Source organism: Zophobas morio, unplaced genomic scaffold (genome assembly GCF_036711695.1).
Source record: "Zophobas morio isolate AGI-343-1 ecotype UQ-CSIRO unplaced genomic scaffold, CSIRO_AGI_Zmor_V1 ptg000004l, whole genome shotgun sequence".
In the NCBI taxonomy this organism is placed as follows: Eukaryota; Metazoa; Arthropoda; class Insecta; order Coleoptera; family Tenebrionidae; genus Zophobas; species Zophobas morio.
In genome coordinates this window covers 17750754-17768806 of record NW_026972109.1, presented here as the reverse complement: position 1 = coordinate 17768806, position 18053 = coordinate 17750754, and the positions used below count along the sequence as shown (strand labels likewise).

The 18053-nt window shown below is 36.2% G+C and overlaps 3 protein-coding genes across 4 annotated transcripts; 1 reads left to right on the top strand and 2 right to left on the bottom strand.

Moving 5' to 3' along the window:
* Positions 1-300: 300 nt before the first annotated feature.
* Positions 301-1600, top strand: LOC135143869 (sideroflexin-1-3-like). Its single transcript, XM_064075808.1, has 5 exons — positions 301-559; positions 605-1039; positions 1087-1214; positions 1263-1447; positions 1495-1600. The coding sequence occupies exons 1-5, from the start codon at positions 399-401 to the stop codon at positions 1558-1560; spliced, it is 975 nt and encodes a 324-aa protein (XP_063931878.1). The 5' UTR covers positions 301-398; the 3' UTR covers positions 1561-1600.
* On the bottom strand, positions 1591-4229 carry LOC135143853 (uncharacterized). 2 transcript variants are annotated; one of them, XM_064075797.1, is made up of 8 exons: positions 3295-4227; positions 2970-3247; positions 2896-2920; positions 2753-2848; positions 2338-2705; positions 2107-2294; positions 1804-2058; positions 1591-1758 (listed from the first exon to the last, which is right to left on the bottom strand). In XM_064075797.1, exons 1-8 carry the CDS (start codon positions 3556-3558, stop codon positions 1628-1630), a joined length of 1605 nt encoding a protein of 534 aa, XP_063931867.1. In that variant the 5' UTR covers positions 3559-4227; the 3' UTR covers positions 1591-1627. The 2 variants fall into 2 exon arrangements, with proteins under 2 accessions (XP_063931867.1, XP_063931864.1); XM_064075794.1 differs by having other exon boundaries at positions 1591-2058; positions 3295-4229.
* Positions 4230-6569: 2340 nt separating this feature from the next.
* Positions 6570-17243, bottom strand: LOC135143837 (mitoferrin). Its single transcript, XM_064075781.1, has 3 exons — positions 16785-17243; positions 16463-16682; positions 6570-8202 (listed from the first exon to the last, which is right to left on the bottom strand). The coding sequence occupies exons 1-3, from the start codon at positions 16899-16901 to the stop codon at positions 7469-7471; spliced, it is 1071 nt and encodes a 356-aa protein (XP_063931851.1). The 5' UTR covers positions 16902-17243; the 3' UTR covers positions 6570-7468.
* Positions 17244-18053: the final 810 nt, after the last annotated feature.

The window sequence follows — 18053 nt, the reverse complement described above, 5'->3', positions numbered from 1 at the left end:
TCATACGATATGTCTCAATTATTTTTCTTTGAAACATGATTCTTGAAAGTGAAACTAACATGTTCCTAATTACTCATTGACGTTTCATCTTGTTTTTCTAAAATAAAATGTTCTGCTTCTCTTTATATTTTCGTCGTTAATTTGAGTTCGGAAGAATCGTACACAGGAATAATAGATAAATCTGGATTATAAAATAAAGATAAATACTCCAAGGGCAGGAAATGTTGCTAATTCCATTTGGAGTTTGGAGAACCATATAAGTAATTCCTCTATAGAAAACAAGGTTTGTCACTGTCATTGTCAGAAGTCATGTCAAACAATACGATTTCCTTCACAATGTTTCATGTGCAAACTTGAAACCTTTTCAGATTAAAATTACAGTTTTATGTTAATCAAAAATGTGCTCAAGAGAGGAAATCATTGACTTTTCTCAGCCTCGATATGACCCCGATTCTTACTGGGGTAGAGTCAAAAACAACTTACTTCATCACAATCCTTTAAATCTTTTTGTCTCGTCGGAGTCCCTAGAAGACGCTAAATGTTTGTATATCAATTACAGGTACGTAATATCATCTGCTGTCTAAATATTTATGAGTACTTTTAGGTGTGAACAATATTTACCTGGAGAAATAAAACACGAAGAACTATGGAAAGCAAAAAACCTGTTCGAATCAGGTTACCACCCAGAAACCGGTGAAAGAATTACGGGTATTGCCAGACCTCCTGCTCACGTTCCTATGAACTCTTTATTAGCAGGAGGGATGATGGCGTCTTATCAGATCCCCCTTGGAGTTGTTCTCTGGCACTGGTTAAATCAGACATACAATGCAGTGATGGCTTATGCCTATAAGGACGACGAAAGTCCTATTACCGACGCGCAACTGATGACATCGTGTGGACTGGCCACTGGTACTGCCATTGGAACAGCATTAGGACTCAACAGTCTCATGAGATGTTCGCCTTATCTCCTAGCCAGATTTGTGCCATTGGCGGCTGTTGCGGCGGCTCATTGTATTAGCGTCCCACTGATGAGAGCACAGTACGCATTTTCACACATAAAATAACCTTGTTAGAACTACTTTTCAGAGTGCTTAAAAATGGAACTCCTATTTACAACGATGCTGATAGCAAGTTGGGTTATTCAAAAATGGCAGCTCAAGCCGGAACAAGCGGTGTAATTGCCCATAGGATTTTGAATGCTCTCCCTCCGATGGGTTAGCGTCATGGTAGGTGTTACTTCAATTAATAATAACTGTTTTTAGGGCTGACGCCTATCATTATGCATCAGTTGGAACAAAGAGGTAGCCTGTGTAGGTATCCTTGGTTAAATTTTGCAGGGCACGTGGGAATCGCTTTTCTTTGTTTGACATTCGTCTCGCCTCTAACGTGTGCTCTTGTAAGTCAAAGGGGTTCAATACCGTTCAAGCATTTGGAACCCGAGGCTAAGGTGAGTAAAAGAGGTGCTCTGTTCGTTTGTACGGTGTTTGCTTATAGGATTTTATATGTAAAAAATTCTACGATCACCCCCCAAAATATGTCTTTTTCGATCGAGGCATATAAGTCTTAGTCTTATTAAAATAAAATGCAGTAGTCACTAAAATTTTGTTTTATTTTTTTCGCTCCGTCTTTACACTATCAAGATAGATTCATCGGGGAAAACTTTCGGTTGTACGGCTTTCCATGCCGCATGTAGTACCTCGCTAGGCTTAGTTGAAATCTTTACAAGTTCAGGTAAATGCGGAAAAGCCGACATATATCCTGAAAAACGCATGAACATAAACGCACAAAATAACACACACATACCCGGAAACCACTTGGGTGGTTTAGACCCTCTAATTTGAATTTTGGTTTCGTAAGGTGCCACATCGGCATCAATAAAATAGTCGATGCCTTTAGATAACTCCTGATTTAAGTCTTCCGGTGACTCCAAAATAGATATATCGCTCGCCTCCAACATATCCATCGGATCCGCGCCCACTAGAGAAGATAGTTTTACCACCGTGGCATCTTCCCATGGAGGCAGTTCTCCTTCCAAGACCAGAGGAACTGGCGGTATTTCTACAAACTAGGTTAAAACACAATAAAAGAACACTGGTGTGTTAGTACCTTCCGGAGAATAAGCCGCAGGAATTATATTCTTATCGGCACAAATATCGTCCCTTGGAAGTTCCTTCTTACTTTGTATTTCCAAAACTAGAAACTCTTCCATTTCTTGAGTAAGTACTTCTTCGACGAGTTTAACAGGCTGAGCTGTCGGTACGACTATGTCCTCTAAAGGTCCAGGTGCTACGGAACTATCGAAAGGTGCAAGCGTACCAGTCGTCAAAATAAAAGTACCTAATATTGATTCGAGGTTCTTCCACCTCGGGAAATAAACTATTGAAGATTTGGTTAGGAGCGGTGGCCGGGGTTGCACCCTTTTCAACAGCATCCATCACCGAAGCAAGGATTTCAGGAGGAGCTTCGGCATCCACTTCGTCAGCCGTGGGTGCTGGGTGAATGACCGACTCTGTCAAAATACTCACAGGCTCCGCGTTGAGCCTCAAATTTTGAAGCTTCTTTTTCAAAGGGAACTTCTCCAGAGAAGTAGTAGCTAAATCTGGTGGTACCATCTTAAGAGTAGTCTCCACATCTTCGGTTTCTTCTTTGATTAAACGGTTGATGTGGTGAGGGTTCATGTTTGGTTTCGACGCAAGTTTCTCGGACTGAAACAGGTGATCCAGGTTAAGAAATCCACAAGAAGTTACGCTACAATGAGTGTCTTTCTCTTGAATCCCTTTTGCAGTTTCCTCCCCCCTGACGTAATAGAGAGAGAACTAGTGGCTGATATGGTCTCATTGACTCCCGCCTAAAAATACGTTAAAGTCCCTAAAATTACGGAGTGATAGATAGTACCGATTCCGTTCCATGTGCAGGATCTCTATAACCAGTAAATTTTTAAATATGAAAACAAAAATCTCGTCATTTACATTTGGTGCGTAGTTATCTGCAGCTGCTTTCCCACCCCTGAAGGTCCCACGTCAATTCCTGTCATGCTCTTCGTTATGTACTCTGCCTTCGGAGTTCTTTGTACCGTCGTCTCCATTTTCATTTGTTGCAACACGCACTCTTTCCCTCTGTTCGTCTTGATCATGGGATCCTTAACATCGGTTAGCGAGGCTCCTACACTGCGCACTTTCTGTCCTGGTTTTCGCACTGATTTAGCGAGAGCTTGTTTAAACACCCTTTTTTGCAATAGCGACGGGGCCTTGGGTACGGTCTGGTTATTTTTAAATCTTCACTGTTTCTACTTACTTCTAAGCCCTCATCGCTCGGTCGCACGTGTGCCAGAGACTTCCCTAATCCTGTCGACACATTTCTTCGTGAAATCTGGGTTCTGCTTGTTGTTGGTACCGGCGGTTTTCCACGGGTGCAAGGCGGACATGGTTTGCCTTTATTGGGGCATGGTGCTGCACCTCCCGGGACTCCAACTGGCACTGGACGTCCTCCACATTTTCGAGTGACTTGAACGTTTTGGGTTTTGTCGGTCTTTTTGCTTAAGGTGGCAATACGGGACATTTTGATGTAAATTTGGAGGAATGGTTTTCGAAAATGTCTAAATTTGACAAATCTATGCCTTCGTGATATTTATGAATATATACATTTCAGTAATGTTTGCTGCTTTCATGAGTAGTAGGGGGCTTTTGGTTCACTATTCGAGTCGAGATTCAGATTTATTCCGTCAGTGGTAGTGAAGGGACGTAAGTCTTTGTGTAGAGATCACATGTGTTTGAAACTTGTAAGTTTCATTTTGTTGGTAAAATTTAACCAAAGGGTAAATGAGTAGTAAATTAAAAGGACACCATCGTTACCCCCATGTGTAATTAAAAGATCACGACAACTTTAATTAACAATTTGTCCATCTCACGTTGTTTTAAATCTTAGCTTCTACGGGCTTGTCAAAATAAAATTCAATTCCCACTATACAGAAAATAAAATAAGTCAGTGAAATAGAGAAAAAAGGTGGTCGGAGCTGAGTTTAACTTTTTTTTAAGAGTCTTAGAAGCAAGCAGTATCCCACCCACTGATCCCCTCTTCATTCTAGTGACTACTCTTATTATTATGCAGTCTTACTTTAGTATTTGCTAGCATGTACCTGGTAAGATAAAACTGATTTTGACAACTTAGATACCCTCTAAGAAAAGAGAGTGTGTGGGCGGGGCTAGCACCGGCTAAGATAAGACTGATTTTGGCAAATGAGATACCCTCTAAGAAAAGAGAGGGTGGGTGGGCGGTGCTAGTTCCTGCTAAAATAAGACCGATTTTGGCAAATGACATACCCTCTAAGAAAAAAGAGGGCGGGTGGGTGGGATTAGTACCTGTTAGGACTGATTTTGGCAAATGAGATATTCTCTAAGAAAATAAGAGGGTGGGTGGGACTAGTACCTGCTAAGACTGATTTTAGCAAATACGAAATTGAATTAAATTATTATAAGAGCAGACAATAGAGGCTCCCAAGCACTTTCAAATTCTTTCCAAACAGAAAAAAAATATTAAAAAAAAAAACAATATTTTATAATCCTTAAATTGTGAAATGTCTAAAAAATTAAAATTATTATTTAAATTCAATAGATTCTCAGTTGGGAATTTTAAAATAGTAATTTGCAGTTTTCAAGATTTAATTTTAAACAGTGACGCGCTTTGAAGAATTAGTAAGAAAATGTTATCGTGAATTCGAAGAGGGAAAGGGGATTTTATGTTGATGTTGTGTTATCATCAGACTTCGGCAACTTCGGGAATTCTTAATAACAATGACTACCTTTTCTCGGTTTTCCTCAGTTATACAAGTTCTCCTAGATGTTAAAATGCTTAAAAAAAATTAAAAATGACTGTTCAAGATTCGTGATGATCTTGCTTAGATAAACCCTGATTTGCATCAAACGCCACTAAGGTTGAGACTGCACAGTCGGCCAGCCAAATTTATCGACTGATGTCGCGCTGTCGTTTTTAATATTTGTCCGGTTGATTGCCCATCACTTCGGCTGTGTCTAATTCTCGTTATAATTTATGTGTTCTACGATCTGGATTTTCAATATTTATTGTCGGGCACTCCTCTCATAACGAAGTGTGTACCGAACGACATTATTGTGATTTCGACCATATTTAATAAATATGTGTATACGTATGTGATGGGGAATTCGATTCACGATGTAATCTTGACTGATCAATTTTGATTTGTTGAATATAAATAACATCATGGAGATTTTAATCGTACTATTGTTAGAGAGTGGTGTTACGAAATTTTGGTAGCTTTGCAGTTTTTAATTCATTTTAATCCGAGTAATAATTCGGGAGTACAGATTTCAGGCGAAGACGGTCATATGTATAAAATTATATTCATGTGAAGAAGTTTAACTTGTTTCAACTTTGCTCATGTCAGTTCTTTTCATCAAAGTAATTTTTTTAACATTCCTTGCGAACTGTGGCATCTGAGCTGATATTCTGTGAATGCTAGTCTGTCCGTGATCTATAATTTGAACTCCTGATAAATTTTGATTTTGTTTGTAGGTGTTTAAATTTGTACAACACCGAGTAATAAATTGGGCCTTGGCATCCATTCACTGTAGATAAGATGTTGCGAATTGGAGAACTGTGTACATTCCACAACAAGCTGCAGTTATGTACCGACATTTCTAATCTTGCATTTGAAAAGAAAGAGGATATTTTTGTAGCTGATAGTTATTTTGACGCCAAACTTTTACATTTTGTGGGTTGCTGGTTCGATTGAAGGTGAAGTACCTTGCCTCCGGACATTTGTAAATCTCAATGGGCCTCGAAAGCCGTGGCAGGAAGGTGCAGAATCTGTTATAAAGCTTCTGCGTGCGTGGTTCTCAAAGTTATAACTTGGTAGATTTCACTGCTCACATGTTGGCATTTCCGTCCTGAAATCCTCCTTCAAGGTTAACGTGATAGAATTAGCTTATCTTCTTTATCAGTAAAATCGACATGCGCAATAAGATTTAAGAAAGTCAATGTAACAATGAAGCTTTTTTTGTTAATCTTCCGAAACTTAATACCAAATGATTTATGAGTTAGTAGCAGTGTTCCAGAATCTTAAACCATCTTAATCATTTAAAACTCTGGATATAATTTCCTAAGTTTGCAGCAGTTGTTATTTAACGTAGGGTAGCTCACTTAAGGCACGCCCCTTCTTGACCAACACCCCCACTATCTCCTTCTATGCCCTTCCTTTTGCTGTAGATTGTGAGCGAAACCTCTTAGCATACGCATTATTGCAGTCAGGAGACGCAATTTTTTTAAAGATAATAGTAACCGGGAAACGGTGTACTTCAACAGGAAATCTGAAAAGAAAACGTGTCCTGGATGTATTGGTTGGGGTGCGATGAAAAAGACCAATGGTGCGAACAGAGATCCGCAAAATTTTAGTTACATGCAGATGCGATATAATAAATTCTCCCGAGTTCAGACACCGGGTAGATTCTTTTGGTTGGACTCAGTTCTTGGAAACAGTAAAAAGAGATGACAAAACAATAAGAGGTGTGTATATATATATAATATATAATAAGACCTTATTTGTGTAACATTTATTATATTTAAACATTCTTTTTACAAATTTTTCTTGGAAAAAAACAATATGACACAAAACTCAAATAATCTAACGTAACGGTGACAAGGTCGCTTATCACAATACATAGAAGACATAATCTCTGTTTGTAAAAACCGTAGAGCCTTCTACATAACATATAAAATATGATAGTACTCCCATCTGAACGAAGTCAGTATCATACGTACAAAAAATAGTTGATAAGGACTTTATCACAGTCTAAACAGCGTCTTCGTGACGGCAATACAAGAGCAAAAATCTCGCGGATGAGTGACTCAAGGTCACACTTTCTGTTCGTAAATAAATCTGGTTCTCTCCCGCAACACTCGAATACACAGAAAACGGAAACAGAATATGATGCTGCAACATAATTCTACTCTGTCGACGTCACAACGCCTTTTTTTTAATCAGTGGAAGTATTTCTATCATCCGAGTCACCCGCAAAAGGGTCGAATAAAAAATAAATAGTATTTTTGTTTCTTGTTAGTAACGAGTTTTGACATGGTTTCCTCCATCAGCCAATGGGTCCGATATTCCCGTTATTGCTTCGCAAATAATATTCGATAAAAAAATAGAATTTCGAAAGTGGTTAGTATGACTTTGTGAGTTGGGCGCAAATCGCCACGTCGATGGATACTGAAATATCGAACGTCGCCGGTTTCTACTCCTAATTAACACTAGTGCTTGTATTGTCAAAAATACGTGCATTTCCAGCTTACCAAAGCTACAAGTGTACGTCATACTTAAAACTAAGATTCGGTAAGCCGTAACGCCACTATTTACAAATTTTGAAAAATGAAAATAGAAAACCATGTTCGGTGACCGGTCTAATACTTACGTATTAAAAAAAATCGTAAATACACACTAGGTATGGACGATATCAAGAATCGAGTCTTTCCTCCTGTTCGTGTACCCCGTGTCCGAATGCATCGTGTTGAATTGGATCGATCCGTAAATCCCCGCTCCTGACATCGCCGGCAGCTCCCTCGGCTTTGCATTCACCTTTTCCGTCGCCTCGAGTCTGACAAGCGGCTCCACCTCCGCAGCCGTACTACTCACCACCCTCAATTCCCCGCTCCGTCCCAACAAATACTTGAAGAACTCGTACGTAGACCAACAAATCGCCGTCGCCGGCATCTGGTACACCACTCTGGCCTGCAGCCCTCTGAAGTACCCCATCGGGCCTCCAAACAAATACACCTTCTTCACGGCTTCCACCAAACCCGTTGTGGCGCCCTCCTGCTGCGTGTTCAGGAGGGTCTTACAAACGTCGAGGGGCGTGGTCACGGCCGCCGCAATGCCTCCCGCCAGCGCCCCGCTCACCATATGGGCCGGCGGATTGTACACACCTTCTTTGTTCGTTATTTTTTGGGCAACTTCGTACACCATGAAATGTATGCTCTGGAATGGTATGTTCATCGTGAGTTGGGTGGTGTAGGAGCGGTAGAAGGCGGAGATTCCCTCTCGTCGGTACACGTTGATAAAACAGTGAACTACTGATCGGTAGGGTGAGTTGAGCATCTGCATGCGTTGCTTGACGACTTCGGCGGGGTTCATTATGCCGTCGTGGAGGAGCGTGGATATACAACCGGACGCGCCTATAAAAATGATCATTCATAACAAAAAATAAGTTGTTTTAGTTTATTTTAATTGAATGATTTTTGAAGATGGTCAAGTGCATTGAGCTAATTTTTTCTACAATTTTCTTGAAGATATTATTATTTTGACAGTTAATCTATTTCAAATATGTATTTTTCTCATATTCTATACGTTCAGTCAGTTCTCTTGGCGTAGACGATATCAGAAGATGTCAATTTGGAATTAATACCCGTGTTAGCCAGAAGAAAAATTAAAAACTTAATTTTAAACACAAAGGAGTCATTTTATCAGGAATAAATGACCATGTGCGTGAGAATTCTCAAACTGATAGGCTAAAAAATAAAGTCCGTTTACCGAACAGATGGAGTGAGCGTTCAAAAAACCGAATTAATTAAATTGTCATTGCGGATAATTTTATCACTTAATAACAAGTTTTGTGGTAAACTAGCCAACTCAATGGAAGAATGTATTAATAGAATAATAAATTAAAAAGAAAATATATATTCTAATTTATAAGAGCCTTTTATAATGAAAATATAATAAAAACATTATCCATCACTAACCGAGAAATCAAATTCTGAAGTAGGATCTGATTCTTGAAGATTTATAATCAAAGACTCGACTATATTTTCCATCTCAAAAAGAAAATTCAGGGACGTACTATCTCGACATGTTGATTCCAAAAATATAGCGTGTTAATGGTCACGGAGCAACATTTTCGAAAGAATCGGTACGAAATGCGAATTTTTGAAAATTTCGATATTTCAACAGCCGATTCTGGAAAAACGGTTGGAGTTATCAGAGAAACGAGATCGGAATCTACAAGAAAATGTATTTAACTAAATTTCTAAAATGGTGAAAAATGGGTCGAAATTTGAAGAATGGGGAATCACTGGAAACATTTCATTTTTGAAAAAGTCCTCTAAAAACTCTGAAAAAATTCAGGGATATAGATCCCGATGTGCTAATTCCAAAAATATAGCATGCTCAAGGTAACGGCGCAATATTTTCGAAATATTCCGTGTAAAATTCGAATTTTTGGTAATTTTCAAAATTGCGATATTTCAATGGACGATTTTGGAAAAACGGTTGGAGTTATAGAAGAAATGAGGGCAGAAGTGACTTTTGCTGCCCGAAATCTATAAGAAAATGTATTTAATTAAATTTCGAATATCGTCAAAAATGGGTCGAAATTTGCATAAGGGAAAGTTCACTTTTACAAAAGTCTAAAAATCCTCAAAAAATTCTCGGATATAAATTTCGACATGCCGATTCCTAAATTATAACGTATTTGTGGTTTCTGAGCAATATTTTCGCAACAATTCGGTTTGAAAATCGAATTTTTAAAAATTCTAAAAATTGCGAAATATCAATCAATTTTGGAACAACGTTTCTAGTTACCAAAGAAACGAGTCCGGAGTCTGGAGCTCGAAATCTACAAGAAAATGTATTTAAGTAAGTTTCGAAAATGGTGAAAAATGGGTCGAAATTTACATAAGTGTTATTGGATGGCAGTTTTCTTTGGATTATCTTCGTAACCGTGAATTTGGGAAAAAATTTGTAGATAATATTTTCTTACTACTAGTCGCTGATTAGAAATCTCCGAAAAAATCGGAAAAATGAATTTCAAATGTCTAGCTAATTTTGGAAAATGGTTGAAAAATGGTCGAAACTATAAAAAATGTCAAAATCCCTCCCCCTATTTTCTTAGAGAGTTTGTTATTTACCAAAATCAGTTTTTGCCTAACAAATACTAGCCCCGCCCACCCGCATTCCATTTTCTTGGAGGATATGTCATTTGCCAAAATCAGTCTTATCTTAGCAAATACTAGTGTTTAAAAAGACCAACGATTAAAACAAAACACAAAAAAAGAGAGGAAACTGAAGACAAGCACGATGACATAGAGGCACAAGTAAGGGTTAAAGCTCCAGTTGACTTCAGCGAAAAGGATAGGTAAAATTTGTTGAAAACTTTCAGACCTCCTCGACCAATAATATTAGACTTTTAAAAGATCACGTACTTACAACTCTATCTGTTCGGTAAATGAAGTATAGTCACTTTGGCCCTGCCCATAAGTGGTACAACATCCTCTAGGTATACATAATACCATATGACTGAAATACTATAGTACGTCAAAGATTGTTCATATTATTATTACTATTAATTATGATACGATTTTAACCATTTTTGTCTCAAAGCGTGATGACACAAAATGGTAACGAAATTCGCGTCCCTGTAAGTATCCTTGATAATTTACATACATTTAATATATATATTCGCTGCACAAGCTACTAGTCATATACGGTAATTAGATTAGAGCAGCATAGAATACAAATCCCGAAAACCATGACGTAAGTAAAATAATAAGAAACAAGAAATTATATTCCATTTAAAAAATAAAAACAACCATTTAAACAAAATAATTTAAAACTGAATAAAACCAAAAACACAAAATATCTTCATTTACATAAGGAGCTTGCTATTAATAAAAAAAAATAAAAAACTTGTAACTAGTTGCTAGCTGCCGAATTACCGTTCTGGATTAACCGTTCTGGATTAAAATTGACTATCAAAAAATAAAAATTCCAACCTGTACCGGAAAAAAAAATCAATGGCATAAAAATTTGTTCTAAAACTATTTCATATGTATACCAAAAGTGAAAAAAAAATCATAGTTACAGTACGAGTGGTTTTGTCCAATATGTTTATTTGTATTTTTTAAATAGGACTAGGCAAACTAATAATATGACAAAATTTTCAAGTAACTTCAACCATGAAACAAATATAATTCAAATGATATTTTTTTGCGTCCAATACCAGTCGTTTACTTGGTAACTCCAACTTATTCCCTCGACCAAAAATTGTACTTGGCAGGGCTTACGCAATCCTCGCTTCCTCTAGAATTGCACTTACGATCGCTGAGCAATTTCGCGAAGACGAATAGCGCAGAGAGCCGCAATTCCACCCAACCCGTAACGAGAGGACTACACCGAGCGATGTAATTCCACGCGCCCCGCGAAGCTGTAAATTGCGCGGAGTAGTTATTTTTAATTGTTACTCACAACTTAATAAAAAATACGTTTTTAATATTAACCGTTTAAATAAAAATAAAAAGTATGTAATAAAAATCTCCGTGTAAATTTTATTATAAAATTATTGCCGTGCAGTAGTTACAGTGGAATTATTGGATAAATTCTTTTCGAGAAAAAATTGAGATCAATAATTTCTCACTGTTATTACGCAAAGGTCACAGATTGCATGATAGAGACCAATACAACAAAGGAGAATCTATATCGTTGACAAGTACCCTAAGTACAGGGAGTGTGTAAAAAAAACTGAAACAAACACCAACAAATCATTTAAATGATCTGCATAGATTGTACTTAATTTGATACGAAATTTGGAAACACACCACAATACAAAAAAGACACAATTTATCAAATATAATAACAAGAGCGAAAGTTGTTTAACTAATATGAAAGTAGAAGTGTCACGAAAGCGTCTAAGTAGAAACACTTTCTTTTGTATTCTTGTCTTTTATTTTAAATCATTCTTTCAAACATAAAAAATTACAAGATTATATTCACTATTATTTAAAACAAAAAAATAATAACTTCAACCGTAGTGTGTATTATAAAATTCATTAGTGTACACAATCTCCACTGCATATAAAATGAAATTCCATTTTTGTACTTAATCATACTGGCAGCAAGTTTAATTCCCTGCTGAGCTTTTCTTATCCTGGTTAATTTAGTTAAAAACTCCTCTCGCTCTGTTTAAGTCGTGTATGGATATAAAATTGTAATCACAGAATCCACTTTAAACAACGTTCGAATTTTCTTTCAGGTGCACCTAATCCTTAAAAAAAGTGGTATTCGAAAAGGTGTAATCTGAAATAAAATAGAAGTTACCTTCATTTCCGGAGAAACCGAAAACGCTACAAGCTGCTAAACGACTTTTTTCTGTATATTCAAAGTTGTAAGTTTTCTATACGAATAGTAGTTTTGAGTAATTTTCAGTTGGCACACATACTGTAAAATAATTTTAAGACAATCAATATGAGTCAAGTACGTGTCATAGCAAAACTACCTGGAACACTTCATAAATAATCATAGTTAAAAAAAAACTAAAAAACACGCTTTTAACGGTAAATGTGATTTTTGCCACGACTATCTAGAATTGCACTCAAATTTTGTGACATGGAAAAATTTCGAGAGTAGAGTGGACCCCACTGCTCGATAGTACAGTGTTCCAAGTGCTGGTTCGTTTTTACGACTGCATCCTATTGTGAAGGAGCTAAGTCTTCCACAATGATATGTGGCACGGCTATTTACATTTTCAATAGAGTTCCTAATGCTTGCGGTAGTTGAGATTGCAGTGCCATAAAAACGAAGTCAGACTGGGACAACTATACCAAACTAAACATCCTTGCAAAGTTTTAAATCGATATGATAATTATAAGTAGGTTAAAATCGACTTCATAGATTTGTTTACATTGTTTGTTACAAATCAAGCTAATAAAAGCATGTTAAAATTAAACAGTTTTTGGAATGTCTCTACTCAAATGTGTAAAAGTAATATATTTCTGAAATTTCCACGATTATCTGTATGATAAAATCGCAATCGCAACAGGCGATAGACAGACGGAAATGAAGACCTACTTTTTCATATTCTAAGAACTATAAAACGTCGAGAAAAGATGCAGTTAGTTATTAGTCCCTCGTTGTTGGTTTATTTCACTTGTAGCGTGAATTACTTATTTCATTATTTTAAAACTTGAACCGCAAACACAAGTGGTTACGTAAGACTGATAACAAATGCGTTTCGAAAATATTGCTATGCATGAAATGTTAGATATCATAAATGTCAACTGTTAAATGTAGTATACATAAAAAATGCAGCACAGTTTTCAACATATTAGTTTATCTACAATGGGAAAAATACTTGTAACAACGTTAATTTCTTTAACGTACTACAATATTTCTACCGATTTAACTTTTTAAGTTGGACTTAACGTTTTCTAACAATGGGTTCTCGAACTACAGTTTTAGATTTCTTTTCAAGTGTGCCTGTGCAACACTGAAAAACTAAGTACTTGCAGCTAGGTTTAAACAAACAAGCTGTTAAAGTTCGAAGTAAATATAAATTATGACCAGAAAAACAAGATAAGAAATACGAACTTGAAAGGTATGACAATAAAAGTGTCGACCTAGAACAATCCGATTTTAATAAAACTGAATATGTCGGGGTTTCAAGGTGATGTAACATGCCCTCTAAAAGTTTGCTAAACAAGTTTACTGGTTAGCAGGGTGTTCGTGGGCAGATATACGTAAGCTTTGATATTAACAGTGATAAGATACGTCAATAAATAACAACAATATAAACCACGACAGGAAAATATTTCCATAGGATACTCTAATCAGAAAACTTTTTGATGGCACGTTCGATTATCTAAACTTAATTGTCGGTACTTGTAATTACAGATTAGTGTCACGCGTTTTGATTAAGTTTTCATATGTCATAATAAATTCATTTAAGAACGTCGGAATTGGACTTGCACTGTAAAATCATCGTCCTGTTGTAAAAAAACGTCGCGCCACGTGAACATATCATTAGGAAATGTTTCATTTTATAATTCGTCAAGCGTACGTTTACAACAACACCACAGTACTTTTATATAGTGGAAAATACGTGAAAACAATGCTTGCATTAAATATTTATAACTCAAAATTAACAAAGAATAAGTGTGAAAAGCGGTTTTTTTTTTAAATTGACTTAAACCACGCATACGCGACAGTGTTTACTTTAGATTAACCTTTGTTCTTATCATTTGCAGGAAAATTAAAGTAGTAATTAGGTTGATATTTATTGGAGATCATAAAGTTGTTCGAAATAAAAATACACACAATAAAAGTGTGAGTCGGTTTTAAATGAAAAGGTGGCGACATTTCTGAGAAAACTATTAAATCATTGTGTTTTATAATCGTATATTAAGAGCAGTTTGATCAAGTTTAATTTATTCCACTTTCATCTTCTGTTATGCAACTGCTTTCAAATTTTACAAGTGTTGGAAGAGAACTGTAAAATGTATGGTTTTAAAAGATTTTGTTCTTAAACACTGTAAGAAGAAATTGTTGGTTTTGGAAGTTCGAGCTAGTTAGTAAACGCGACAAGCAATATAACCTTTGACATAATTTATTTCTGTTTTCTAATTTTGCGAAAAGGCTCCTATTCACATTTTAAAACATGAGTCACACTTTTAGCTGGCAGCTCTCCGATACATACAACTTTCTTCAATTGTAAAAGCACATTAGTTAAGGACAAATGTTAATTAATATTTGTTATTTGTGGTTTTTAATTTTTTTCCCTTACATTAACCGGCACAATCTTTTTGGATTTTCCAATTTTTTCTAAAATCCTAGATTGCGGAATATAAACGCTTCTGTAGTGACAAAAACCATTAGTACTTGTTACATAATTAATACCTGAGTTAATTAAAAGATATATAAATGACATTGCAACGAAAAGAATCATGACGTAACTAATGTTATCATAACAGACTTCAAATTTGATGTTACAAAGTGCCACTTAATTCCAATTAAAATACTTCTAATATGATACATTAGAATAATTTTTGAGAATGAATAGGTGCAAATTGCATAAATTGCTGTTAATTTCTTTTAATGGCATTTTGCCATGTTTCTGAGAAAAATTCAGCGCTACAGTGCAGTTGCATAATAGTTGACACTGTTATTTTTGTTATTATGTCAGTAGGGTATTTGATTATCAAAGCAGTTTCAAAAATTAGTTAAACAATAGCGACTTACCAAGTATCGAAAATGCAGTTCAAAGAACAAAATGAGAGTTACCGCTAAATTAGAATAGATTTTTGATCTTACAAAATCTGGTCGATTGTGGTAAGCTAGTGGCCCCAAAGGACACTTTATTTGAATAATCAAATGTTACGCTACATTCCACTAAACTGTCAATACATTCTGATCCTTTTTAACTGTTTGGAATACTTCAAAAGTTGAAATTTGCATTGCAGAATTAAATTCCTGTTTACTAATCACTGTTTCTATTAAAATATTGCACTGACAATGAAATGTAATCAGTACATTTGACCAAATGTTCTTTGTTCACTCACCTCTGCACCCAGACTGAAAAATTTATTAGATTCTTTGCAAACAATTCTTATAAGTATTTTTGAGAGTAAAATTGGTGATAATTGAGTTAATTATGGGGATTTATTTTGGGATAACATTTCAAGTGTTATAATGAAGATGTCAGTTGCAATTTTTTAAGCAACATATATTTGTTTTTACGAATGTATTCCGAGTCGTTTTGTCTAATATTATGTTAAAATAATTGCAATTCGTATTACAAAAACTGAACAATTATATGGCAGTTTAGTAAAAACTGAATAAATTCCAAAACTATCTGCAATCAATCCACAAAGCTTTTAATTTCTGTTAAATGAACCCAACACTAAAACAATTTTGTTTTGATAAACTCATCATGACCCTGATGTTTTGGACAAATGTTATATAAGGCTTCAATAATCGAATAACGCTAATTACAACATTCTTGTTATAAAAATGGCAACAGGGGGTATCAAATGTATTTTTTATTCTTTCACAAAAAGTTTAGAAAAAAGTATGATTAGTTTTTAAACGAGATAACAGTTATTTATTTAAAAATTATTTATGCAGTGATTTAACAATGTTTGTTTTATTATCACGCGAAAAAATCAAAATCGTCAATAAAAAAATCTTCCCTATGTAGTGATTTGGCAATTGCATGATAAAATTCAAGGTCACCTAAATGCAATCACAGATAAGAATTAAATGCTAAAAGCCCCATCCAAGATTCCCAACTCTCAAAAGTCACCGATTCCTGATAAGATAAGTTCCGTCATTAAACGAAAACGCTAATGCAATATTACCGGCAAAAAGCGAAGATAAAACATTTAAAAATTCTGCACCATCATAAATGAAAACATTATAATTCCACACAATTAAGGTAATTCATGTGAAAAAATAACCTTGACCATAACTCCGAAATACAATGTAATTTGCCATGCAAATCTTTTATGAAGTGATTGAATGATACAATGTAAATAATGCAGCAGTCTTCAGCAAATAAGATAAGTACTGCAGATGTTTGTTCAATTGTAATCTACTTTCTGATAAGTGACACAAAATCATTGCCCCTATTTGAACTATTCTCATCAAAAATAGGCCTAATTATACTCGTACCGTAAATGACTGTGTGATATCTGGGTGTTGTGGTTTGCTTGATCATGACATTCTTGAGGAACTCATAACTGCTGAAATACAAAGCGTGTGAAGGTCCAGCCCCCACCATCATTGCCGACATGCCCCTGACTGGTCTGAACAGCCCCTCGTGTCTCACCATCCTGCGAAAGGTCCCCACGATCCCGTCGCGGCCCCCTGACGACAGCGACTGCATCCTCGTCTGCAACAGCAAATTTTGACATAACCTAAAAGCGACTTAACCTAAAAATGTGGGACGCCGTCCGAGGGCTGGCACGGGGTGTCTCTCATCAAAACTACTTACTTTAACCGAATCGAGGGGATACATTACGCAATGTTCCATAACTCCGGCTATGGCTCCGGCGGTCATATGCGTAACAACATTGGTGGTTGGGAGCGACTCATAATCTTCAAAATTCATAATAAACCACTAAATTTGTGGGTTTTGGGGATGATTCGTTCGTTTAGGGGTGAATTTTGGACTGACAACTTGTTCGGTTTGAGTTTTCGTGTTATGAAATGGTCACACGAAGAATTTTGTTCACACAAGATGACACCACGCTCGAAAGTAAAAGAAAGAGAAACTTGACAGGTCGGCACAGGGCTGCCACAATGTGCTCCCACGTTTCCATCGCACCGTACACTCAATTTTACTACGCGGACACTAATTCGCTCCTCAAACGGCCCCGAAACTCCACAAAATTCCACGGAAACCCCTTTTTACAAAATCCCCGAGTGTCTTCATGAACGACGTTATTTTTCCGACAAGCGTCGTACGCCATGTTGGGGATTTTTTGCTGTTCGTGGCAACGCTGCCTCCCCTCTACTCTAGACATGTCATGTGGTGATGACAAGCGCGCGTTTTTCGCGATGGAAATACCTTTCTTGAACCAGTTCCGGCTTCAGGAGTAGCTGCCAAGGTCCCACGCATTATTAAGGCCCCCAATTACCCAATTGGTTGGTTGCAACCTTTTATTTATAGCGGTAGGTTTGTTACGTAAGTTGGACAGTGGCGGCGCAGCTACGGGAACGCGTGCTCTAAAAATTATGTAACGCACGTGTTTACGGGTCAAGGTCGAATGCATTTCTAATTGTTGCAAAGTTATTTTGGCGGTTATTTCAAATATAATGTAGTCTTTAATTTTTCAGTTCTTCAATAAACCAACAAACCGCGAATTTAATATAATTTAAATTATGGGAAATCGCAAGGAACGAAGGGCACGCATTCTGCAACTGTAAATAATTAATTTATCGATATTATTTTGTCATTGTAACAAATTTTTATTTCAACACGTTTTTAAAAACAATACTTTATTGGGTGGTAAATCCAATGCATCATGAGCTGAGTCCAACATATAATCTAGTCCATTATTGGTGTTAGCAGCGTTGATGACTTAATTTAACTTTACTGTGATTCCCAGCATCAAGCAGGGAATCCCATCTTAGGCATGTGGTGCTTTAAAAATGTTCTTCAAGTATTTTTTATTACATCAACTGCAATTGTCCAGGTATTTTGTTTACTACAAATTCCACGACATTTAAATCAATATTTGTTTACATATTTTTTCAAGAT

Coding starts and splice junctions, on each gene's coding strand:
- LOC135143869 (XM_064075808.1), top strand. CDS start 399: ATGTGCTCAAGAGAGGAAATCATTGACTTTTCTCAGCCTCGATATGAC. Junction 560..604: donor TGTTTGTATATCAATTACAG/GTACGTAATATC, acceptor GAGTACTTTTAG/GTGTGAACAATATTTACCTG. Junction 1,040..1,086: donor GTCCCACTGATGAGAGCACA/GTACGCATTTTC, acceptor ACTACTTTTCAG/AGTGCTTAAAAATGGAACTC.
- LOC135143853 (XM_064075794.1), bottom strand. CDS start 3,558: ATGTCCCGTATTGCCACCTTAAGCAAAAAGACCGACAAAACCCAAAAC. Junction 2,706..2,752: donor TCAAGAGAAAGACACTCATT/GTAGCGTAACTT, acceptor CACCTGTTTCAG/TCCGAGAAACTTGCGTCGAA. Junction 2,295..2,337: donor GAACCTCGAATCAATATTAG/GTACTTTTATTT, acceptor ACCTTTCGATAG/TTCCGTAGCACCTGGACCTT.
- LOC135143837 (XM_064075781.1), bottom strand. CDS start 16,901: ATGAATTTTGAAGATTATGAGTCGCTCCCAACCACCAATGTTGTTACG. Junction 16,683..16,784: donor ATCCCCTCGATTCGGTTAAA/GTAAGTAGTTTT, acceptor TTGCTGTTGCAG/ACGAGGATGCAGTCGCTGTC. Junction 8,203..16,462: donor ATATCACACAGTCATTTACG/GTACGAGTATAA, acceptor TCATTTTTATAG/GCGCGTCCGGTTGTATATCC.